Raw genomic sequence first — 25,574 nt, forward strand, 5'->3', positions numbered from 1 at the left:
ACCCGCGGGAACTCCCACGCCAAGGTCACGCGTGGCGCGTGTTGTGACAAAAGTCAAAAATATTGAAAACACCGGTTGAAATTTTATGAGGGAAAAAATTGCTTTGTCTGAGAGAAATTTTTAAGCAATCGCTAGCTCGAAATGGAGCCAGAAACTTTAGATATAAAGCAGGAAGATGGCAGGAAATGCGACCCTCCCGTTGAAAGAACCAATAGCGAAGAAAATAGCGCAGGAAAATTCATTGAAAACTCATCAGAAATAGATGTTTTGAACGTCGAAGCAAGCCAGCCGTTTGTTGCTGTGCCCGAGCCACTTGTTCCCGACTTGACTTTGTTTAGCTACGAAGTTCAACAAGGGTATAGAATATTCCACGAACTAAAGTCAGACCAGTATAAATCTATAACATATCCGTTTGTTCGGCCTGTCGATGTAGAAGGCTTGAATCTGTGGGACTACCATGCGAGAATTGAAACACCAATGAGTTTCACTCAAAGTAAGTGAAACATGTATTGTTCTTTCTTTCATTCGTACAATATTTGTTCCAGATCTTGTTCTCTTTGTACAAATAGCATCTTGGATGGTAAAGGCATGCAAATTGTGCCCCCTGTGTGGGTTTGTATTTTTTTTCAAAAAACCCATTCATTCATTCATTTCTTTTTTTATTTCATTTAAAACTTCCCTTTCTACCACTTCCTTCTAAAAACTGCTTTAACCTGGTCATTGCCACAAACCAGAAGAACAGCTTTATTCCCAATAAACAATTCCCTAGGCTATTTAGGGAGGAGCATTTGTATAGCTCTTATGCCAAGAGTATTTCACTAGTTTGATCATGTCTGGCACTTTATTTATTAAGTTTTATTTATAATTTAAAAACAAGTGTAACAAATTACATGCCAATATGAATAATAGCATATTGGGTTACAGTAAATAATAGTTGAATTTTCTTGGAAGAATAATGTTAAGGACCAATTACCTGATCTTGGAGTATCCTATTTATAAAATGTACAACCAGTCATTGTGTGATGGCCATTTGATTTAATTTCCATAAACAATTTGACAATTCAAATACAAGAAAATTACACTGGTAATGAAATCTCAATCATCACATTGGCTTGCTCAAAAATTTAGCTGTGAGATGCAATTTGTAATATGTTCACTTTCATTGCAAATTGTTCAGAGGAATTTGTGGATTAAAATTGCAACAGTGTTGGACAGATAGGACAGAAAACATTTGGGTTGAGCAATTTAATTAATGTCTACAACTATTCATTTTTAGTTGAAGGCAAGTTCAAGAGTTATGACTACCAGAGCATCACAGCAGTTATATCAGACATGCGGTTAATCTTGGAGAATTGTTATCGTTACAATGGATCCACACATTGGATATCGAAACTTGCCCACAAATTGGAAAAAATTCTTGATCAAAAGTTAGCATTGTTGAATAGGTGAGCAGTGTTGACGGTAAACAGGAAATAATTATTGCAACATTATCCATCAAATGTTAATACTAGTAAGCACAATCATTGCCATTTAATATCTCTCAAAACTGGCATATTGATATACTTATGGCAACATTTGTGCCATTGTCAGTCATGATGTTACCTTGTTATATAGGTGCTGTGTATTTTTAAATGTGATCAGTTCATTCGGAGTCATGTGACTCTTTAAATAAATGCAATGTTCCCCACCAGGGAAGCAGGTTAAAATTTTTTTTAATGAAATTGTTGTGTAACATGTATGTTTTTGTTCCAATATAACAAAGCACTTAATAATGTACAGTCAAGGGAAACATTGAGACTCAAGGGAAAACAAAATTCACTATTTCCCTCTGGGGCATACATTAAGTGTATATTGGTTAAAATCTTGTAATAATATTCTTGTATGTTTGCATGGTGACAGTCGATAAGTAATTTAGCTTGTAGGTACACCATGTAAGTATTTATATAAGACTGCAAACCTTAATGGACCAAAGCTTTTCATATAAATACTTACGTGGTGTACCTACAAGCTAAATTACTTAAAGTTAATAAAATCTTGTAGTCTAAAAAAGTACTCACAAAATGATTGTTCAGAAAAAACATGAGGTAAGGAAAACACTTGAGAAAACTTTCCCATGAAAAAGTTATTTTAATTAATCAAACCGATACTTCTCTCTCTTAAAATTTCTAATCTGCATAATGAAATTGCACCTTTGACCTGATTTTGAACTGGCTAATGTCCCTGCATGTATGTACATGTTTCTAATTACCAAAGTTACTTGTGCTTCATAGCCATGGAATAATTCCAGTATTGGGATATATGGAAAAATGCAGTGAAGTCATTCAATATGAACCTTATTAATTTCAAAATATTTGGAAAAATTCAAACATTTTCTATAATTTGCCATATTTCCAATAATCAGGGGTTGTCATGAACACTAATGCTGCACATTATGATTTTGTAGATCATTGAGGGAAAAAGTAACTCTAAGAGCAACCATGGCTTTTCGAAGAGGAAAGGATATTGCCCAGGATCTTGCTGAAGAATCAGGTAAAATACCTCAACACAGGATTGTGATATATATCTTCATGAGTAATATATGAAATTGAAACTAACATACATAAACGCCAGTTTTAAACTTTTATTAAGTCAAATCTCATACATTTCATTGAACGTGTACATTGATTTCTATGGAAAATCTCTACATTCTCTACACACAAACCTAAAAAACTCATTCAATAAAACAATTCATCAATTAGGAACAAGATCTTGAGACCACAAATAAGCCATGTGAACACATAAAAAGCATACTCACAATTATTTAAGCGACTCAACACTGAATGTAGATATTTTGGGCAGATAAAGTTTAGATTTTTACATGAAGCATTTCTTTTGGGTTATATAAAATCACATAATAAGGAGATATGAAATAGAGCAAGGCTCCTTTCATTTACAAGAAATAAGGGGATATGCATAAATCTTTCATTATTATCATGCAAATGTGGCATAATTTTATCGGATATTATATCATATCACAAATGCATTTGTTTTGTTTGACTCAAAATCTTTTTAAAAATTTTCATTATAAATAGACTTTCTTAATAAAATTTTGGCAGCATCTCAAAGATTATTTTAACCCTCTACTTCAACCGAGGTGAATTACCATTACTACCATTTGCGTTCAAGCTTGCGGCGTGCGATTTTAAAACGTACGTTTCACGTTTCAAAACGTACGTTTGCCGTTTCAAAACGTACGTTTTGTCACGCCCCCTTTCATGTTTCGGTTATTTGTAAATACGGTTTTAAAATATTGAATGCAGCTATTTGAAAAAAGAAAATTGCACCTATATAAGTTTACTTTTTCTCACAGAGTAAGGTTCCATTTGTAATTCTTATAAAACACCTCCGCAAACGTTACAAATGTAATAAACCTATTTTTGGATATTAGCTAAATTCGTTTGAACTTCAAAAACATGTCAATTTCATTGTCTAAACATGACAGGGGGCGTAACAAAACGTACGTTTTGAAATGGCAAACGTACGTTTTGAAACGGTAAACGTACGTTTTGAAACGTGAAACGTACGTTTTAAAATCGCACGCCGCAAGCTTGAACGCAAATGGTAGTATTTATGAGGCAAAGACTCTTTAAACTAAATCGAGCAATGAAAGTGCCCGAAGGCATTTCATCAAACGCTTGCGGCCATCATGAAATAGCGCCTAGCTCATCAATATTTTTAAACGAATAAATATTTTTAGCGTTTTGCAACGAAAACCTTGAAATTCTGAATCTGGATAAACGGGAATTACGTTTATGAATAAACGGGGGTAAAACAAACACTCTGGAAGTATAAATGTATGCGATGTTCTTGCTCTACATCACTACATGTTGTTTGCAGCCATCTCGGCGGCCATAGTTAAACAAAATGATGTCGGAAAACTCGTCAAGGGCCATTTCCACAAAGAGGTAAAGGCCCGGCACGAGACGAGCTAACCTTTTAATTTAGTTGTCAACAAACACACGAGCGGTACTATAAGCCAAGCAAAGTTCGCACACGAAGTACTCACCTCAACATAAATGTCGGGGGCTTCACAAGGCTTGAGACTCGGGGTAATCACACGTGTGGTTGGCCGGCTAACAAGGGCACTTTCTTTTTTTGATTGGAAAGGAAAGTGCGAAAGCAAAACCAGGAAGGGAATTAAGGTTTTCGGGTTGGGTGAATGAGTTTCGTGGTGGAAATGTTAGGGTTAGGGGGTGCAAGTCTCTTGTTACCACCGGCCAACTGTTGCCAACATAATAAACTTTTAAAAAGGCCAAACATGCTTCGCTCAGCGATTTTATACATTCGAAGCGGATCAAAAATGCCGAATTTTGATTGGTCCATAAGGAACCCGGACGTCTACGAAGATAATGCAAATGTATCAATTTGAGATACAATTATCCTTAATTATGACAAATTGAACAATGAAATATTTCCAGTAAATATATCGCTAAAGACACAGTAACCAGAAATTGTACTCTAAATGTTTGATGGATATAACCGAGATCAGTTTAATATACTAGATTCCCGCATGCCCGCATTCATCGTTTTGATTTGGGTTAAGGGCTTCTGTTTTTCTTTTACGCCTGTCCAGATTCCAGGAGTATAATCCCTAATCTAATCCTTTAAATCACTGATTGGGTGGAGGTTTAGGGCCAGGTTTACTGAGGTCAGGTTTAAGATTAAAATTAAAATACAGTATTCCCTCGCTAACTCGAACTTCCAAGGGGAAAGAAAACTTGTTCGAGTTACCGGGGGTTCGAGTTAACTGGAGTTGGGGTCAGATTACGTTTAAGTAATACGATCAGGTATGAAATCCAATCGAATCATTCTTCAAGAGGTATCATGCCTACCTATATGAATGGTCACCGAGAGTGGACGACGTTTTAAAATTAAAAAGATCGAAAGAATAGAAAAGGAACTAAAAAGGCTAGATCAATAACGACCGTGGTACTACAAAAAATCTTTTGAAATTTAAAATCAATTATACATTTTCATTAACTTATCGTTATTTCGATAGTTTTCGGTTGTCAAAAAGCTATCTCACATTTAAAGTTTGCTGATTTTTGATTCGAAACCAAAGGCAAAGTTCGAGATAACCGGGATATATTTGACCAAGGGAAAACAAAATTTGTTCGAATTAGCGAGAAGTTCGAGTTAAGCGAGTTGGAGTTAGCGGGGGACTACTGTATCATTTTCATGAAATTGAATTTATTCCTTAATCTATTTTTGAGGGCGAATAAGGTTTGAGTCATGTTTAGGATTAAAGTTAAGATTATATTCGTGGATTCTAGTCGTAGAGTTACATGCATGTATACTATTATTAATCACCACCGTGTCAATCTTGTTCCGCGGATCTCGCAAGATTTAAGTTAAAATAATCTCTTTTCCATTAGTCTATGGGTGTCGGCGTCGAAGGTCTGGTCGCATGAACCATATGAACGGGATAAATCCCGAGGAACCTTCGAGTCTGATGAATCATCTCATGATGGAAGAAGAAGAAAATCAGAAAGAGATAAAACGAATCAAGGAGAAGGAACGAAGGGAGGCGAACGAGGCGCTAATGGTAGAACTGGGTGAATGGGAGAACGAAATGTTTACGACCGACGTGTTGAGGGAGTTGAGATCGATATGGGAGGTAGGAGCTAAGAATGGCCGGGCGATCACTTAAAAGCGGGCCGTAGGATTCCTCTGCTCTAAATCTGCTAAATCTTCACTGTTCAGGACTGATCCTCAAAATCTCCACTGCTATATAAATATTCACTGCAAATTAAGATTCCCTAAATCTAAACTGCTAAATCTTCACTGCTCAGACTTTTTACTGCCATGCAAAGCTCTTCTAAATCTCCACTGCATTTTGAAGCTCTACTGCAACATGTATAATTTACTAAATCTATTTATCACATTTCAGATTCCAGCCATTGGCAGCTTTCTCTGGCTCTTTCAACCAGCGCTAAATCTCCCTGAACTAAACTTCACCGAATTTGAATACGGATTAATTATTCCCAACAAGTCGCAGCAAATGGCCTGGATATTAACATCTCTTCTTGTCACCCCAAGTCAGCGCAAAAGGTACAAAACACACATTCTTTGCATCATTACATATAGAGTCAGAGATCATTTTACTAACCTGGCATTAAGGACCTGAGATTATAGTGAGTAGTGACATGCCATCAGAGTTAGCTCAGAGATCAGTTAAGCTGCATGTGTACCATAGGCCTAAATAGCCACATATAGCTACCTGTCTCATTAAAATGGTTTAATTTGAAAGCAAAAATGTATACTAGTGGTTCATTTTCACGTAGTCTATGTATATTTGCATGCGTTTATTAGCAAATAACTCCTCTTTTTGACAAGGGTAACTCTTCTTGCGATAGCATATATCTGTATAGGATCACTCGATAATATTGCCGTCGTTGCATTTAGCATCCACAAGAAGGCGCCGATGAAGTTTAAAGTTTGGGAAAGGAAGTTAAAAGAACGGTTGGATATTTGGTATTTGGCCAAACAAGAGGAGGAACTACAAACGGTTAGAATTGTATATCGCTTACCTTATAAGGCACTTGTAATACCATGGATAGAATTTTTCGAAAACAATTATTTGCAAGTTTTAGCAAAGTACTTCGGCACGAAGATTGATTCATTCTTTATTACAGGTTGCTCGTCAGATTGGATTAAACCCAGCATTCTTTGATGTATTAGGTACGAACAGTATGCATGTTAGGCTCTAGCTCGTAAAATACATGCATGTTGTATCACCAATGTCCGTCATCTTTGCTGCATTGCAATGGTTTGTTATCGAACGGATTCCTACAAGGTTTAGGGCTCACAAAACCATCAGCCACAGCACTACAATGATATACAATCCTATTTTCCTGATTAAAATGGATTTAATCCTCGAAGTTAGCCTACGATTAAGCTTATATAGATTTTTGCTTAGAATCAACCATAAACCTAATTTAAGGCCTAATCCTAAGCTAATCTTGAGAATTAAGTGAAACAAGAAATTATGAACCAAATGACAGGCACTGATACATGAATATATAGAAAATGCATATTTTACTCCTTTTTGTAGGTGATATTAATCCGTTAGAGACAAAGTCATACATTGATTTAACTTTGCATCAGCGTGTCCTCATTCTGAAGGTTTTGTGCGACGAGTGCTTGGTAAGTGACTTGATAATTTAAAAAGAAAGTATAAAATCACGTTTTTTCACTTGATAGGGCGCTGTACCCCCTAAGAGACTGAAATATATAGAGATACGTCATCCTCTAAAGTCAGTCATGAAAATAGATCAACTGAAAATGAACCATAGGTAGAAACCTACGTTAAAATAACTTGATCTATGCTACATTCAAAGGACTATCATCCTCAATTGCGTGACTTGCTTGGTAATACGGACACCACACCGTACAATGAAACATATCTTGGTTACGACGCTAAGAACTCCTCGTATCTCTACTTCCCTATTTTTGACGCCACCGACATCAGAATTTACAAACAGGATGAACTGCCTGCTCTCAACGAATGGTATAGAAAATGGGTCTCAAACGTAAGTACATGCATACACCTAAATTACTCATTTCTAAAACCTTTTGTGTGCATTGGACTAAATCTAGGAGAAATTTCGGAAAAGGACTGCATTCATGATTATAATTTCCATGGTGACTTTAGATGTAAACAAAATCTACGATGTTTATAAAGTTATTTTTTCTTTTTATTCGAGGATACAAAATATGCAAAATTTAGGGCTTGAAAGTTGCTTTTTAAAGCCATTATTTTTGAATGGTCAGCGAATTCCCGCGATGATGAATAGGGTTTTTTCTCCTGAGTTTTTGCGCGTGAGCCTCGGCCTTTAAAAAGTGGGATTTGCAACAAAATTAAAGGGTTTTTTGCGTTGGCCAAGCAAAATAAACTAGAACAATGTATTTCAGAAGAAAAACATTTGCACAGCTTTTTAAATATTTGTGAACAACGGGTTGCGGTGAAAAATAAGAATTCGCGGACCTGGAATTTTTGTGTTAAATTTCGAAAGATTTTTGTTCACCATAGTCAAAAGCTTTCAACCGTTCCCAAACGACCAAGGGAAATCACCAATCGAAGTCGAGAAAACGTTCCTCTTCGAAGTCGTCCAAAAAAAGCAAAGAGACGTACAGCACTATCGAACCAGGTTTTGGGCTCGCCTGCGGTGACGTGGAGTCGTTGCGCGAATTATGCGAGAAATTTTCCGAGAAACCCCCGCCACCGCCTTCTCGGAAAAAATCTGTCAGTCGGCCGACGCGCAAACGATGTGAAAAAGAACTTCACAAAGTTTTGAGTGAGCTTCTTGAAGAGTTGGGAAAATCCGACGCCAAATATTCGAGGTCAAGAGTGAGGGGGATGATGAATCTCATGAAAGACTGGAAATCAGTTGAAGATGCCTCTGATTCAGGTATTGAAGTTTTGAAGTTCTTTTACAAATTATTGATTGATTGATTTAATCACGAATAGATTCACAGTGTATAAATGTGTGTGTACATATAAAAAATGCCTTATTTGAGTGATGATTCTTCAATGCATATATGTATTGCTTTTTTTTACTTATCAGTAGTCGAACTTGTGTGCGTGTGGCTCGTCGTCGTGTGCTTGTTCCTATAATCAGCGGATACAATTCACAACCAATCTCTTGATTAGTCTTGCGTCATTCTCACTTATTATGTTTTAGTATTATAAGATAGTTTCTTGACTGCGCTAAGCAGACAATTTCCAGTTTATGAGGTGTACATTTAGAGGAAATCGAGGCTAAAAAAAATACCAGGAAATACATGTGAATACAGATTTTAACACCGTAAAAAACCTTCTTTTGGCCTTCCAAGAAGGTCAAATTATTTTTTTTTGAATGATTTTCCACCGCGATACATTCTTGCAAAATCTGCATCCGTTATCTTTTCGCAAACGTGAATTATTTCAGGCTAAATAAGAGTGTAAGTTTGTATCCCCATATTGGAATGACACGTGATGCCATCATGATAGCTTATAGCTGGAATTGCGTATTGAAATGGCTTGGCAAGTTTTCACTGGCTTCCTGACACTTCTACATTATCGTTAGACTCATGATCGACGGACGTTATTGTCCGGCAAATATACAACGCCAACGTGTTGTTAAGTTGTTGTGTGACTAACAACCTTTTTGTAATTTGATCTAACGTTCTAGTGATTGTTTTTGCAGGCAATGAATTAGAGAACCAAGGTGGAACTGAAGACGTTGTTAGCGGAGATATCGAAACCCCCCGCGACGTTGAGATGACTAGTATTCCCGACAGCATTAATTTGGATGAAATTCAGGGGGAGGAGGGTGCGCCTCTGCTGTCGATGGTCACTCGAAGTAGAAAAAGGAAATTCCTAGATTATGATGATATGGTCTCTGCAAGCTCTTCACCTCTCTCTGAGGTTTCTAAGAATCTCGAAGGTGAGGTTTGTGATGAGAATCCAGACTCGCTGTATGAGGTCAAGTCCGAGAAACGTCCGTACTTGGATGATCACGCAATACACGACTCTGCTGTTGAAAGTGAAGAAATTCGTGACGGTATTGTGTATGACATTGTTAACGACCTCATCTCAAAAGTGTCGGGAAATGCTGAAGTTGTGATTAATGGTGTAGATAATGATGGATATAACGGTACAAGTGTGACTCAAAATGATGTAATAGAAATCACTTCTAATGGGGTGGATGTTGAGAACACCCTAGGTAATCCAGAAGTTTCTGGGGATAGTAAAGGACAACAGTTGATAACAAGTAATGATAAGTACGGCGATACTAAAGGACATAAGGGTGAGGTGATGGATATAAAAGACAGTCGAAGTGATGGTACCCTTCTGGATAAAATGACAAATGGCAGTCTTTCAGATACAAATGAAATGCCGAAAGGTCATAATGAACTACAGCAAAATCATGATGCAAGCGAACCTGTGGTAAACTGCGCTTTAAACCCAAATAATGAAGCGTGTGTTGGTAACAGTGAGTTGAAAATAAAAACTGGACTGAATACTGTGGAAATGCAAACCAGTGTATATTCCTCTTCTCACTGTCCTGAGACACAGGGGATAAATGGGAGCATCACATGTGTCGAAGGTACGGATGTGTACGTTAATGGTCAGAATTATGAAACTAAAAAGGTTTGTAATGGTGACTATCCATTACCAACATATAAATCGGGATATAATCCGTCGACGAAAGAACCTACGAGAATGATACCCACGGAAAATGAACCTACAGCGTTTGCGTCCACGGAAATTGTTCATCCCGGTAATGGACACACGGAGATGATACCATCGCCAAATGTACCTGCGGAAATTACCCCTACGGTGAAAGATTCTACGGGAATAGTACTTATTGAAACAGAACATTCGGAGTTACCACTTACAGTTAGAGGGAATACGAAAAACGAACCTACGGGGAACGAACCCACGAGAATCGAACTGACGGGAATATAATCCCACTTACATACTAAATACTAATTTTCTAACATTCATTATTATTTAAAAATAATTGATATTGAAACATTGTTGCGTTTCAATAATTTAGTATTTAATAGTTCTATTTGCAAAATAGACGTAGAATTTAATTTGAGTAGAGAAAGATTTTTAAACTCAGGTGATTTTAGATTGTGTTGAAATATGTTGTTTTTGCTGACATTTTACCCCGAAATAACTGAATGTTTATTTTAGACCAGGAGTTTTTGCAAATAGATTTCACGAATTGTTAACTTACATTGAAGTGCACCAGACGAACTGAACATCTTAGCATGTCCAAAAAACAAAATTAGAAGAGCCGAAGGCTGTGTAATATTAAACTAACTTATACATGTACGTATTTATTCATTTGTAACTGCTTGCTGAAAATTTGAATCATTTACATGCATTAAAATTCCACCCAATGTTAAAATTAAAGTTTTTTCCTTTATGATGCAATGTCAGTAAACGCCTGTAGACGTGTACACGTGTAATGTTACAGATTTTAAAATCGATTTTGAAAAAAAATTTTACCGATTTGTATATTTCACCCTTTAGTTTTTTAACACTATTTTCAGTTTTGCTAGTTGGACTGTAGACAATAGTACTTATCATTGAATCTAGAATCATTCAAAATTTTATCATAAACACTATACGTTAAATTTAGTCTTTCCTCTTGTCGGCAACATTTATTAAGTATAACACTTGCGATTAATCTCTGATCATTAATCTGATCATTGACATTAATTTGGAACACAAATATGAAATACCATAGGCATATAGGCATATATATTTTTTAAATTCACCTAAAACCACCGACATGCTTTTGAGATGAAACAAATGTTCTAGTCAGAGCTATCCTGTTCTCCGTCGGCCTGTGTACCATCTAACAATTTTACAGGGGAATGTCGATGGTAAGTTCTACTTGTATCAATTCCATACACACAAACTTTTCAACTTCACTACTTCGTAGAGCATTGGCCAATCGAAAATTGCAATAGAAAATGCGTCATGGGACTATTTTGGGTGCATATAAAGTGTTTATCCTATTTGAAACTGCTCGATAATGCACTTCATTTGTCTATTATACCAGCTGCAATTTTGGAATGGCCAATTCACGAGGGACTGTGAAATCAACTTTGAAACCTTTAGTCTTCATTTAAAACTTTGTTAGAAGCTTTCCAATGTCTTCTCGGTATCTCTGTTCGTTTTGAGCTCGATAGCTTGCACATATTGATGGCAAAATTTTTGGCAGCCTCGTCTTCATCGGCGCTGTTTAACTGCACAACTTGGTCGTCCAATCCCTGGACGTTTGATCTTATCTTCACTTCTTGTTCGTATGATTCTGGTCCTACGCCAAACATGGCGATGTCTGAACCGTCTGTGCGAAGCTCGCTAATCGCATGGCGATACGAATCGAACGAACTGACATCCGTGACTAGGACAAATACCCGAGGGGCCACTTCTCGTCTACCTAAAAATACGAAGTCATAATCCGGCGTGTGAACACTCATTAGAAACCTTTAGCTTCACGTTATCTTTGTATTTTTACAATAGTCTACGAGAGCTCACAAAATTCCACGCTCCACCTGCATAATTTAGTCCGCTTAGGGGCCATTCAGAGGACTGTTGATCTCGCTATATCATATAACCTTCCATTTTTTTATTAATACAAACAAGCCTGCGAATATCATGTAGTTAAACCGTGGTTAATCTCGAAAGAAAAGGGAAGTTTGTAATAAATGTGAACAAAATTTTGTACCATGATCTTCGCAACCTCTTTTCAGTGCTAAATAGTTATAGCCAGTGGTTATAGGAGTGTTGTTTAATAGTTTTTCATATATACTGCGTTTATTTTTGTCATTACGTACGAAATATCAACCTACATGTGTAATTGATTCTTACCTTTCAAAAGCATAACCTGTCGGGCGTACAATACCTCCCGGGGCTGAATATCGGATGAGGCAGGATATCGTATATGATCAAGTTCGTAGTCTATGGATTTCGCGATGTAATGTTCGTTCAAAGGGAAGACCATTACATTGACGTCACCTATAATATACGGATTTTGACTGACATTAAAGTATACATTTCACATGATGTATATAAATATATGTGGGGTTTCAAAAAGTTAGTCAGAAAAATCTTCCATGGTTAAAAACTGATTATTTTAACTTAACGTAAAAGTAAATCTTATAAATTTCCACTGGAATAAAGCACTAAATGTATGATTTTGAATCTAGTCGAAAAATTCCCTATAGTGGAAACCCGCTTCAGGAAAATTTACCGTTAAAAATTTTTAACCCATTACGGTCAAAAAAGTACGTAAAATATCTTAAGTTTTGAGATCTAGGGGTAAACTTAAATGTTTATAAGCTCGCTTGTTTTAAACATATGCCATTTACAAAAAGAGGTGGATATTTGATGGATATTTTTGCACTTAAATGTGTCAAGGTTTTTGCATTTAAATGTGTCAGGTTTTTTGCACTTAAATGCATCAAAATATTTCCATCAGGTCTTACCTAAGAGGCCCACCCCAATGTGAACATCGTTCCTTGATAGTGGAAGATATCTTGCCGCCTTTTTCACGAAGTTAATTTCACGTTGAAAATTGCCAACGCCGTTTGTCTCAACTTGTCGCGAACCATCCAGTAGAAATACAACGTCCAGTATGCATTGATTGGGCGCAAAACTTCTCTGAAATGAGTTCATTTCATCGGGACTGTCCATTAGTCTTGTGTTTGTCATTATCTGAAGGACTGCACAATAATAAAACACATTAATGAATGATGAGAATCGTTCTGAATTACCACAATAATGATTTGAAAGAACTATGTAATAGATTCTATTATTACACTTCTTGACGTTTCGACTTTCGTCGGGAGAGTTAGAAGATAACTTGTTTTTCATTCTAGATCTTTTGACGATAGCCTTAGTTCAAAACGTTGAGAAGTGTAGATTTAATTCGAAGTTGTTTGAAGACTCTACCACGCTGCCCCTTAGTTATATTGGAAATCCTATTATAATATAAATCTGATATAACAGGCAATTTGATTGGCTAACGCACGGCTTGTGGTAAATATGCACAAACTAACTTTGCTGATCAGTGAATCCACAAACTCTGTTCCTAACTTCTTGAACAGAAGTTCGGAGATCATCATAATCCTTCAACATGATATGTTTAACACTTGGTACGCTGGCAATGTCATTGAGTTGACCTTCGTCGTAACCGTTACCCAAAGCAATCACAAATATCTCCACTCCATTATCGCGCACCCATTTCGAAGGCATTTTGACATCGTCGTTCGAAGGGCCGTCGGTCAGAAGCAAAAGTTTACTTTTTCTTCCTCTTGGGACCGAGCTGAACATTAGGTTCCAGGCATCTTTCATTGCATTCCCGGTCAGCGAGCCTTGTCCTGCAATGTTGAAAGATTTAGGCTCTGCTATTTATCGTGAAGGTTAATCCCTAGCATACATATTTAGTTTTATTCACAGCTTGGCTTGGTTTCCGGCCTTCCGCCTACATGCTAGATTGACACGTGTGCTCTCTCTCTCTGTGTTGACTGTTGTATATATATGCGTTGTAAAGTATTGTATTTCATTCTGTCTGAAGATGACTTTGTAATAAAGTCGAAAATTTACAGTCTCAATCTGTGTCTTGTTTGAATTATATAGCATTGGGCAGTCCCCGGGGTCTAAACAGTCTAGAGGCCCATGAAGGTAATATTCAAAGGAATTACTGAGTTTGATTCCAATTGACCTGCAATCAAAACTGCGGTCTGGATAGCTGATCATGGTGATTTACTTATGATAATATCTCAAAAATCTTCGTCAAATACACCATAGAAGTTATTTAGGACTTCCAACCTGGATAGTGTACGCTGTCCAAGATCTGATCAATGATCTTCTCCGTTCCTTTGGTGCCAAACGACAGTATCACAGACGTATTGGTGCTATACACGAGAGTACCAACATGGACCTGTTGAGATTGCTTTACGAAATCGTGTATAACATCCTTGGCGAAGTTGATCATTTTCAGGAAATTCCCTCGTTTCGTTCCTTCCACACTTGCTGAGCCGTCCAACACAAAACCAAGATTTATATTGCAATCTGTTGAAACGCAGTGTGGTATACAATTAGACTAGAAGATATTTCTGGAAATGCGCGCCGACACAGTGTGTGAGGATTGACAATTAAATCAGTCGATCAATCAGTCAATCGATCAATCAATCAATTAATCAATAATTCTCTACGACAATACATGATCATTGTGTGGGGTGCCGATCTCGGGACGATTTTAGATCGTATAGTCTTCAACCCTTCATTATCACATTGATGCAAAAAATGTATCGTTGACCATTGCTAAGAACTTAATCTTGAGTCCGTAAACAAAATATTTTGCACGTGAATATTCTGGGTAGATTACTTCATTATTAACATCGATAGCTGTTACTGGAGAGGTAGAAACTATTAAGGCTTCGAGACAAATATAGCTTAATTGATTTTGGTTAATCCTTGCACTTGCCACTAAAATGGTGGTTCGGTATGCAGCAAGTTAACAACATGGCATAAACTTCACTTACTTGGTATCGATGATTTTAGAGTTGGCTTTCTTGTTTCTTTTTGTCTGGATAATCTACTCTCAATCGCGGTAAAATCTTTGCCATCGTTTCGAGCAGGTCGCTGTATCTCGTGACTTAAAGGCGCAGGCAGTATGACAGTGCTTTCTGGCGTGTTTTCTAAAACCGTATCTTGGTAGGTGGTACTTGGCGGTTTTATGGTATTAGGTTGTGGTAATTTCTGATCACTCAGTGTCAAGGGTTGTGTTTTGGTGGCGTCAGCTTCTGGTACTTTCGCGTTACCTAGTGTGGCACCAATCTGAGCTTCTGGTGAAGTCTGATCAGCTTGTAAAGGTTTTGCATTCTGGGAGGTGCCAGTTGCACTTTGCTGCGGTGGATTCTGAGTTTTGGTAATTTGAGGTAATGGTTCAGGTTTACCAGAAGCGTCATTGGTAGGAGCTGATGGTAGAACATTTTGAGTACTCGCAGTACCCGGCTTGGTTCCATCTTGAACATTTGCCAAAGCGTTTTGTGCTTGATTACCGCGCGGCTGCTCTGGTTTCACAATCTGTCCCGACGCAGCATTCGCCGGTGCCTTGAGTGTGGAACTTGAACTTGGTCCTGCATTTTGTGGGTTCTTTGTTTGGACCAACGATTCGGTCCCATCAGAACTTAGATCTTTGTCCCCTTTGCCTACATTGTTCGGCTTTTTTGTTAAAGTATTCTGCCCAGTTAACAAATCGTTGGCTGGTTGTGGAACGGAAGGATTCTCTTGTATGCTGTCCGTTTTCGGCTTGTTAATGTTACCTGCAGTTGGGTTCTGAGACAACGGCTTTCCCGCCGATTCCTTCCTTGCAGACTTGAATTTATCGCTTACTTTCAAATGTAGTACGGTGGCATTTCTTTGCGGATCGTTACCAGGAGTGTCGATAATTTTTAATTTCAACGGCACATGGGTAGTCGTGTTTGATTTTGACAGCATATCGTTGGTACCTCCTGTTTTAGAATTCGATTCTTCAACGGCATTCGAACTCGCAGGCGATTGGCCAGCGTATTCAGAGCTGGGCAGCGATTGGCTTGTGGAAGCTGTGTCCGTCATTGATTGGCTTGTCGTAGCCGAGACCGTTGTTGATTCGCCTGTCGAAGCTGGGGCTGTTATTTTTTGACTTGTAGAAGCTGAGGGCGATTTATTTGTTGAAGATGCGATACTCGACGATGATTGGCTGCTTGACTCAGAGCCTTCTTGTGATTGGCTGGAAGGCTTGGAGACAATCCCGGGTTTGTTATTATCGCTGGTTATTTCAATATCGTTATTTCCTGATGCTAACTCATCGCTTTTTAGATTATCAACTTGTGATTTTAACTTTCCGATTGTTTTCAGTAAATTTTGTATGTCACCATCTAACGCATAAGAGCCTTCATGCAATTCGCCCGTCGAATGAGCTTTGTTGAGACTTTCCCCAAGGGTAGATAAAGTTTTTGATAGAGGTTTGAACCTGTCTTGTTTTATATGAATAACTTTGTCGTTGGCGGTTTTAACAGGCATTGCCTGAGTGGTGGCACCATTACCAGGCAGGTTGTCGGGCTTGGACCGCTCTGCAGGTTTGGGGGAATTTTTCACCGAACTTGTCTGCTGACTAGCGGATGGTGATTTATCGGTCGCCGGTGAAGATACGGGCTGGGTTACGCCGAAGGCTTCGGGCGCCGTTTTCGATACCGGCAAATTTCCCTCTGGTGCTTTGGTGTTGGACACAGCGGTCAGTGGTTTCTTAGCACTTACGATCAAGGTACTTGGTGCTGCTGGAGGTTTTTTATCTGAAATTATATCAGATGTGGCCTGGGACAAAGGTTGTTGTGGTGTAGTAGATGAAGTATCCCCCTTGGGTAAACCGCTCGCATGAAACATGCCCGCCTTGTATTCTTCTTTCGACATTTCTGTATTGATCTTACCTGCATGAAATGAAAAGGGTAAGATAGAGCGTGCATGTTTGATAGAATGCAAAATGTTTCTCCCTGGGAGCCAACTAACAGCCTCATCAAATGTTGTATCAATCGAATCGATGATTTCTAGGCCTCATTTTTATTGAGAAGGCAAAAATTCATCGCCACTGCTAGCAAAGAGCATCTTGAAAATAAGTGAAACTGCAAACTTTGGTTGCAAAAGGGTGTAAAATGTGGAAGATAATTCATTGTCCAAAGTATATCGCAAATTTCGTATAGCTTTTTCTGCTCATCCGGCAGTATAACATTCCACGTGTTGAAATTTCGCAAAATGGAAATTTTTCTTTAAGGTTGCTTACTACTACTCGCCGTAAAAACTTACCGGGATTTTCCTCTGGCGAGGTTTTCTTAACTGGTTGTAACATACATGGGCAAGGCTTGGTATTTGGTCCTGGTTTACCCATGAGAACTAAATAAAATAATCATTTAATAGTTTTCTGGCGAGATAGCTAACAAGTGAATGTTTTCATTAGGGAATGTTTTCAGTAACCTCCCCCCTGAACATGGCTGCAACTTACAAGCTTTGCATACTGCTACCACAATGGCATTAACTATTGCATTTCCGGCTCCGGGGGGGACCATAAACATTAGGTCTGCCTGCGATGCCACCTTTCCAATTTTCGCGTCCTTGCCAACCCCTATGACCACAATTTTCGCCCCTGCCGCTTTCACATCTTTCACGGGCGCATGTACTTCAGCGTCACTTTCTGCACCGCTGATCAATACAAACAGCACATCATTGAGTATTGGTGGAATGGGCTGCTTTTGCTTTGCCAGCATGTAAGCTTCTGCCCGCTTGAATGCCTTAGAATTTCGCTCCCTTTCCGGGCGGAATTTAAAAAAAATTTTAAGTTTTGATCGTTTATATGCTTGAGCAGAAGGCCCGGTTTTAGGGATGTTTGCAAGAATATGAGGGTGTGCTTTCGAATGATGCCGGAATAGATTTCCGATAGGATTTTGTGCCCAGTTAGTAAAGCTAATTTTAGGATGTACATCGAGATTTTGTGCCCGATTTGCAGGTCTGCGTCGAGAATTTCTAATCAGTTTCGATGCCTGATTTGCTAGCCTGCTTTTTGGGTGTAAGATAGAATCCCCTGCCTGAGTTGGAGACCCAACAATGTGCGAACGTTTCATGTTTGCAATAATTCCCATTACAACATCCTTGTCCTCTGTTTTAAAACCAATGGCAAGTCCTTTGGCAAAAGCTTTCATCTCGTTAAGATCATTAATGTCTGTTACATTTGTATTGTCGATAAACATTCCCGTGTCTGCCAAGTGATTGCAAACTGAAAGAAAAGAAATCCAGTGGTAATGACCTAAAAGAGGAGAATGGATTTAGGGTCCCAACGGAGACCCACAACTTGGCACATATCAGTGATATTTATAGATCGGTGGCTAGGAGAAATCTTATTACTCCATCCGCACAACCACAAAGCAACTGGGGACGAGTCAGAAAGTATCTAGGATTTGATTGCAGGATTCAGTTGGCAGAAAGGTAAATATGATTAGTAAAAGGCAAGCTATTTGTGACAACTGAAAGCTGAGATTTAGAAAGTTGGTTAGCCTTGGTGTCGAACATGAGCGCCGTTGGAATGGGGAAAGGGGAGGGGGAGTGATTGATGAATACTAATTACAACCATAAACATGAAGCAAATATTTGAATCAGTTAACGAGAGTCGTGCGAGAAAACCAGCCTGGCTGTGAAACGCGAAGACGAAAGTTGAAAACGTGGAGAGGAGGAATAATCCTCGAAAGCGAATGAATTCGGTAGCTATAAAAGATGCAACGTTGGTTCTGTCACCGATTCGAAGTTAGCTAGATGACCCATGCGGTGCAACCCAGTTCATGCGAGCTTAAATCGAGTTTACGAAGTCCATTGCTTTTACCGCCGGACAAAGACTCGTCACGCGCGAATTTTCGCCCTGTGACCCAAACCCACACTGACCACAGCGGCGTGTACCAGAACACTTGCTCACTTCTAAGCTTCTAGGTTTTTCAACCAGGGAATATCGCAAATCGCATTACGCCTAAACCTATCTACTAAGGAAAGGTGGCGGGCATGTTCATCTTACGCTGGATTTCAATTCGCGAAATCATGGTTGCCGTCTGGAAAAATTTGCATATTTTCTTTTGAATTGACATCAGTCAATTTGAACTAATTTATTTATGCTAAAAACGAACCACTTCTTTGCAAGTGTAAATCTAGCCTTAAGATCACTTTATTGGGAACCTCTTCAATTGCCGCAATCATTTCTATTGAGCTATTGTAGACATTTAACCGACTTACCAAGGGCAGGACAAATGCATTCTTCCTTAATTCGTTTCGCACCACTCTCCTCTGATGTCTTTTCTGCATCGTTCATGTTCTCGTCGACTTTCTCTCCCATTTCTCCCGTAAAACCCTCGTCCATCTTATGATCGTTCGATGGTTCCTCGTGTTTTTCCATCTCTTGTTGATTCCTTGTTTGATCACCTGGAATAAAACGAAAAGACCAGCCTTGAAGGTACAGTCAAGCCTCTATAAATGACAGGTCTCAAGTAATTTGATGTTTTTATTACTTTCAACAGCAAAACATCCAGTTCGGTAATCTCTTACTTGTATAATCAATTACTTGATTTTTTTGGTCATTCTTTCATTGATGTTAATATTTAATGGGGTTTAATTTTCTTTGCCCTGACAGTTCGTTGTTTTCTTACCATTCATATGCATATCTTCCGTCTTTTCATTCAGTTCTTCTTGGTCTTTGCTATTGTTTACTTCATCATTTTCCTTTTCTTCCAATTTCTTCTCATCCAATTCTGATTCCGCATCGCTTTCCTGGCCTTCCAGTTTCTGGTCATTCATTGTTTGATCCTTTGCCTCATCTTCCGTTTTCTTCTCATTTATTTTCTCTCCATTCGCTTTTCCATCTTCTTTTTCCTCCATTTCTTCATCCTCAAAATCCTCGCTGTCGTCTCTCAAGGAAGCATCGACGACGGGTTGAGATGGCTTATCTGATGGATTTTTCACTGGGACTGGTTTGAGGCGACCTTTCTTTTCTAGTGATAGCCATCTTGATCGAAGGAGATCTTGGGCCTAGAGTTTAAGCATGCAATCGTACAAGGCAGTTAGCAAGTAGCATATTGCAACAAATTAATTACATCCCGTATCCGGCTAGCACATAAAAATATCGGGTGTTTTGATCCCTACCAGTGTGTATGGAGCGTTGTTCATGAAGCGAGTTTCTAGTGCAATTTTACAAGTACTAAAACGAAACTAGTTTTTAGAACATATTAATTCACACTTACAGCTTTCATTTGTTGCTTATTTGGCAGACCATTATTATCAGCCTTGTCCCCATCCTTCCCCATATCGCTTGATTGAGGATTTTTGCTACCTTGACTAGATGTAGGGTCCTCCGTGCTGATATCTAAGGATTTATCGTCATTTGATACTCCATTGCTCGATGTTTGTTCAGTATTCTCCTCTGCGTTGTCTGATGTGGAATCTGTATTATCCTTATTTGGTTCGCTAGATTCCTTATTGTCGGAGGTGTCACTATCCGAAATATCCAATGAATCATCATCTTCCATTTTTGACTCATCGCCATCTTTCATATCATCCTTTGCATTCTGTTCACTGATCTTGCCAGTGCTGTCAGACTTCGTATCCATAGCTGTATCTTGATTTTGACCATTCGAGGTTTGTAAACTCCCCGAGGTTCCTCCATCTGACATTTTTGACCCATCGCCGTTTTCTTGGTCAATACTTGAACTCGTTCCAGGGAGGTCACCTGGCTTCGCATCATCACTCTCCTGACCTGGCTCATTTGTGTTAAACTGGTCATTATTCTTCCCAGCAACTGGAGCCTTGATATTCTCATCTTTATTTTCGGTACCTCCATTGCTTGGCGAATACATATCGCCATTTTTCATGCTAGATGTGGTATCACTTAGTGTAGTAGGTTGTGCATCAGCTGTTGAAAGTGGTTTCGTCCCTGCACCACTAACACCAGAAGAACCATCCTCTGTCTTTGCTAAACCTGATTGATCATTTCCTAATACAGCTGGCTTCTCGCCGTTTAGGACACCACTCGTCGTGGTCTGTTTAGAACTGTCTTTGTTACCAACTTTAGCAAGAGCTGCGCCACTCTGACTGAAGGTATTAGCGTTTCTGTTTTTCGTTATTGACACAACTGAGCCATCATTAACCGTCTGGCTTGTTGATTTAGTTGAATCGCCAACTGATTTTAGTACAAGACTACCGCCAAGATTACCTGCTGGTTTGGTCAACTTCTGATCCGAAGTCTTTTTGCCAATATCCGGACTATGTTTATCGTCTTTATAATCATCATCATCAATATCATCATCATTATCATCATCATCATCGTCTAAGTAGTCATCTGTGTCTTCAGATTTTTTGCTGGCCTCTGATGACGATTTTGGTTCGTTCAATTTAGACGTTTCCGAATCAGTATTCGATTCTTGGGCCTTGTCGGGATTTTCCAATTCATCTAGGTATAAAAAAGCAAATCCAATCAATAAGTATTCGTATGGAAAGCCAGTTACTAGTTATGGCAGTATCACTGTCTTCAACACTGCATATGACCAACGAAAGAGTTTTTGAGAAAGCTAGGGTCAAGTGTGCAATAATATAAGACAACATTATCTTCGCAAAAGCATTACGAATTTTTATTTCATGATGTGTGGTGGAGTGACCATGTTACCACGATTATTACAATGCAAAACTTTATGAATTCCTATTAATTTTAAGAGCTTCGATAGAATCTCGTATCCGTCAATTCGCAACTTGGTTAGCAAAGAGTGCGTACAAGTTGAGGGTGTCGAGTTGAAGGTGTCAATGATTACGAAGTGGTTTCCAGTCCTATCTTACCGTTTTCGGTTCCCAAGCATTCATTTTCACACGACCTATTATCCACGCCCGGTCCCAGTTTACTGCAGTCTCGGCCACCGTGAGCCGGGGATGGATTGGTACACGTACGAAATCTCTTCTGTATCCCCTTACCACACCTTTTACTACACTTCGTCCATGGGGACCATTCACTGTACCCGCCATGACGGCGTTTTAACACTGGTCCTGTGAAACTTGGTAGAAAATACTATAATCATTGATGGTATTCGAGGTGGCTTTACCAAATAGTAGAGTCGCGTTGAAATTTTTTACCAACTGACCAGCACTTTTACATCGTCATCGTTCACCAGGATGAATCGTCCGAAATAAAAAAACGGATGCTTGTTAAGTAGTTTATTTTGATTTTAGTTTTACTTACCTATACACTTGCATACTCCATGGTCCTCCATATCCATCATCTGAAAAAAATAAACACAGTGTTGACTTTCAATTTTATTAAAGATTTTTTCAACTTCAGTAAGGTGAATAATCTCAGCAAGTGTGTCCAAAACGTCTTGACATGAAGGTAACTAGAAGTATTGCTTAAAATGTTTTTCCTAGAGCCCTGCGTCAGCGCCGTCACCTTTAACCCCTTCCCAAACTAGCTCCTTTCTAGAGTTAAAACAGCCCTGTTTGATAGAATTACCTCTGCAATTTTCAGCTTTTCCGTATTTCTTAAACAAAGAAGTTTTAACATTCACATCTCCAAAACACTGTCCGCCATTCTCAATCGCAAACAGCTTCATTTTATTCTCCATCGCCGCAATGGCGCATTTCCTCATGGGATCCTCCCTAAGCTTATAATCTCCGTCCATCAGTAACTTGTGTCGTTTCTCCAGCGGCTGGATTGCCCTGAGCCACGCGTCCTTCCAACAACCGAGGCTGTGAAAACCTGTTTACATGGAGCGACATTGGCCTGTTTACATGAAGCGAGTTATCCCGGGTAGGCGAGGTTAAAGCGCATCACATCAAAGGCTTAACCTGATTAGTCTTTCATTATATGCAGTTTTCACCTCGCCTAGCTGAGATAACTTATTCCATTTAAACAGGCCTTAGATTCATAAATTATCATCATTTCCAACTTTCAATATCTTTTCCAATAATGGGGATTTGGGAATCGTACCAGTCACCCCTATGCCCTCGGCCGTGCCCACCCCGCCCTCTCCCCACCTAGTTTGGTGAATCGTACACTATACCTTGTCCTCTGATAATCCCAGAGCCCGAATGGAAATGAAACTTGAAACCATCTTGTTTTGCGATCATATCCCGGTCAATGAGATAACCGTGTCCTGGAAATCAATACTCGATCAATACATAAATTCCAGGCACCTCCCTGTGTTCAATATTCGCTCATATGCAGAGTTTGTTTCCTCAATATGTGATGTTAACACTGAAATTCTCGCGAAGAGACATGAATACACATGCAGTAGCCATTGTTATACGCTTTACATGAATTTCCTTCTCATTAATCGAAGTAGATGGATTTTAAACGGTTTGAATATTTGAATAGGCTAATAAGATATGAGAACGTAAATAAATCTGTCTGTGTGACATATCAGTAAAGATTTAATGGCCAGTGAGTAGACATCTTGTGGTGCAAAGTTTCAATACAACGACACCTTACTTAATATATCTTATATGTTGTTCAAGATATTTTTATATGGCTTGTTTAAAAGTTATTTGCCGATAGGATAATGCATTTCGCTGGCGTAGCTATATATCATTAATTTTTTTGCTGCAGTTTTTTAAGAGATCTATTTGCTGTTGTAATTGATAATCGTCATGGGCTAACTATCGAGGAACACCAGACTTACCATGAACTAGTGATGAAATTGAAACGATAATGATTACCGCGTTCAGCCAAATCATGGTCGATCAGCACCGTTTGTATAGACTACATTCACTGTAATGGCATTAAAAATTGGACAAGCATGTTGCAGTATATACACACAAATAGAAATAGTCAAGGCTGCATAACTCCCTAGTTGACTAACTCCCTTGTGTGCAGTAATAATTTAGATTTGCGCAGCTCTACATGATAGAATGACAATGTTTTGAAGCGCTACAGTTTTACTTCATCTAGAAGTAAATTTTAAAACGAAGAGAACTTTAAATCCTTTAAATATGAATCAACAAATAGCAAATAACGCAACCCTCAATTATTTTCAATGATAAATTTATCTTTCAAATTATAAATATCTCTCCGATATGTTTTGTTGCAAACAGCCATGCAAGTTTGGAGGCTTTAAAAAGGTGTTAGTTTGCCAGATCGAGAGCTTGTTTCAAACTTTTGAAATAGCTGCATGTCTTATAAACGGTTGTATATATACCCCAAATGTAAACTGCCCCGTTTCAAACTATGGATCTATAATAGAAACCTTCCAATGTCATGTTTACAATTGGCTGATCAAAGAATTCATTGACTAACGAGCCGTGAATTACGGAGTAAAAATTTTATACTGTATGAAGTATATCTCAATTTAGAAGAATTGGATAAATCATTTCAGCAACTGATAAGTACATCCTGAGCGTAAAAAATCATGTAATATTTCATTTTTTTTGAAATCGGTGTTGAATTTTACATATACGAAATTCAATGGAAGTTTTTAATATACACTTACAAAGTGCATGCGAGATTTCAAGAGATATCCAGTTAATTCTCGTTACGATTTTCCCACTCGCTCCATTTTACCGCCCGTCTACATACAATATTTCCAGTAAAAGAAGGAATATTTATGACAATATATTTAAATATAGGATATATTATTTTTCTTAACACGATCTTAATCCAAACTTGACCTGCGTGTTAAGCCAACCGAGGCAAAACGTACCTGCAAGCTAATTTTGTTTTTTTAAAAATTTGACAATAAATTCGTTAAAATGCAAGTGGTCCTCTCAGACAAAACATGAAACGAACCTATCTTCGAGTGCTACCAAGTCCGCGTTAATGGAGAACGAAAGTTATAACTCGTTCGTTCGTCAAATTTGAGCTTGTTGAAATTTTTTAAAAGAGTACTCCGTAATTCGTCGTTTGACTATAGGAAAAGTCCCCTCATTACTAATTTGTTCTTGAATGGTCGGGTCGTGTTGTTCAAAGTCGATTTGTTTAACCCAATAGCTACATATTTTCTAACTTCTATATAGCTTTAAGTTGGACATGGTATTGCAAGTTTTTTTTACTTTCGTTTGATTTCCAATGTTATAAAACTAACAGCAGCGATGCAGAACACATGCATATAACATAACTTTAAATATAACACGATGCTGCAGAAGATAAATAGCGGGTTAGAGTATAGGCCATGCTGCATAGGGTTGGCGCTATATGTGTTTTTTAGCAGATTTTGCTGTTCTGTCGAAGCAAAAATTAAATTTTCCCAGCGCAAATCTTGAACAAATATTATTATCTAGAAAATATAATGTACAACAAAATTGTTTTTTATGTTACATTCTACAACTATCAGAATACTTTGTAACCATTTAATAATAATCAGTCTAGAGTTTACTTTGTGCATTAACACCGCGACCAAACACCGGCTTCGCAGTCAATGAAAATGATAGGAAAATATCTGGCAGAATAAACAAGTATTATAGAAGTAAATGAAGCTGAAAACTT

The 25,574-nt window shown here is 38.4% G+C and overlaps 2 protein-coding genes across 4 annotated transcripts; one reads left to right on the forward strand and one right to left on the reverse strand.

The window, feature by feature from the left end:
* Positions 1-77: 77 nt before the first annotated feature.
* LOC114523031 lies at positions 78-10,951 on the forward strand. The gene is made up of 11 exons (XM_028543838.1): positions 78-493; positions 1,277-1,445; positions 2,444-2,529; positions 5,415-5,656; positions 5,930-6,090; positions 6,445-6,547; positions 6,675-6,720; positions 7,094-7,185; positions 7,380-7,571; positions 8,072-8,450; positions 9,228-10,951. Exons 1-11 carry the CDS (start codon positions 142-144, stop codon positions 10,490-10,492), a joined length of 3,087 nt encoding a protein of 1,028 aa, XP_028399639.1. The 5' UTR covers positions 78-141; the 3' UTR covers positions 10,493-10,951.
* LOC114523030 (flocculation protein FLO11-like) lies at positions 10,900-24,759 on the reverse strand. 3 transcript variants are annotated; one of them, XM_028543836.1, is made up of 17 exons: positions 24,583-24,759; positions 23,776-23,855; positions 23,158-23,250; positions 22,608-22,853; positions 22,341-22,380; positions 21,944-22,155; positions 20,359-21,563; positions 19,768-20,146; positions 19,358-19,543; positions 17,589-18,356; positions 17,393-17,479; positions 15,094-17,019; positions 14,378-14,620; positions 13,606-13,926; positions 13,033-13,269; positions 12,416-12,562; positions 10,900-11,984 (listed from the first exon to the last, which is right to left on the reverse strand). In XM_028543836.1, the coding sequence occupies exons 2-17, from the start codon at positions 23,828-23,830 to the stop codon at positions 11,659-11,661; spliced, it is 6,471 nt and encodes a 2,156-aa protein (XP_028399637.1). In that variant the 5' UTR covers positions 23,831-23,855; positions 24,583-24,759; the 3' UTR covers positions 10,900-11,658. The 3 variants fall into 3 exon arrangements, with proteins under 3 accessions (XP_028399637.1, XP_028399636.1, XP_028399638.1); XM_028543835.1 differs by having other exon boundaries at positions 23,776-23,864; XM_028543837.1 differs by lacking the exon at positions 17,589-18,356 and having other exon boundaries at positions 10,901-11,984; positions 23,776-23,864.
* Between the last annotated feature and the right edge of the window lie 815 nt (positions 24,760-25,574).

This window comes from Dendronephthya gigantea, unplaced genomic scaffold (assembly GCF_004324835.1).
Source record: "Dendronephthya gigantea isolate DGI-Jeju-01 unplaced genomic scaffold, DenGig_1.0 000026F, whole genome shotgun sequence".
NCBI lineage: Eukaryota > Metazoa > Cnidaria > Anthozoa > Malacalcyonacea > Nephtheidae > Dendronephthya > Dendronephthya gigantea.

Coding starts and splice junctions, on each gene's coding strand:
- LOC114523031 (XM_028543838.1), top strand. CDS start 142: ATGGAGCCAGAAACTTTAGATATAAAGCAGGAAGATGGCAGGAAATGC. Junction 2,530..5,414: donor GGATCTTGCTGAAGAATCAG/GTAAAATACCTC, acceptor CTTTTCCATTAG/TCTATGGGTGTCGGCGTCGA. Junction 6,091..6,444: donor ACCCCAAGTCAGCGCAAAAG/GTACAAAACACA, acceptor CGTTGCATTTAG/CATCCACAAGAAGGCGCCGA.
- LOC114523030 (XM_028543836.1), bottom strand. CDS start 23,830: ATGATTTGGCTGAACGCGGTAATCATTATCGTTTCAATTTCATCACTA. Junction 22,854..23,157: donor TGGGATTATCAGAGGACAAG/GTATAGTGTACG, acceptor CCATGTAAACAG/GTTTTCACAGCCTCGGTTGT. Junction 20,147..20,358: donor ATAAGCAACAAATGAAAGCT/GTAAGTGTGAAT, acceptor CTTAAACTCTAG/GCCCAAGATCTCCTTCGATC.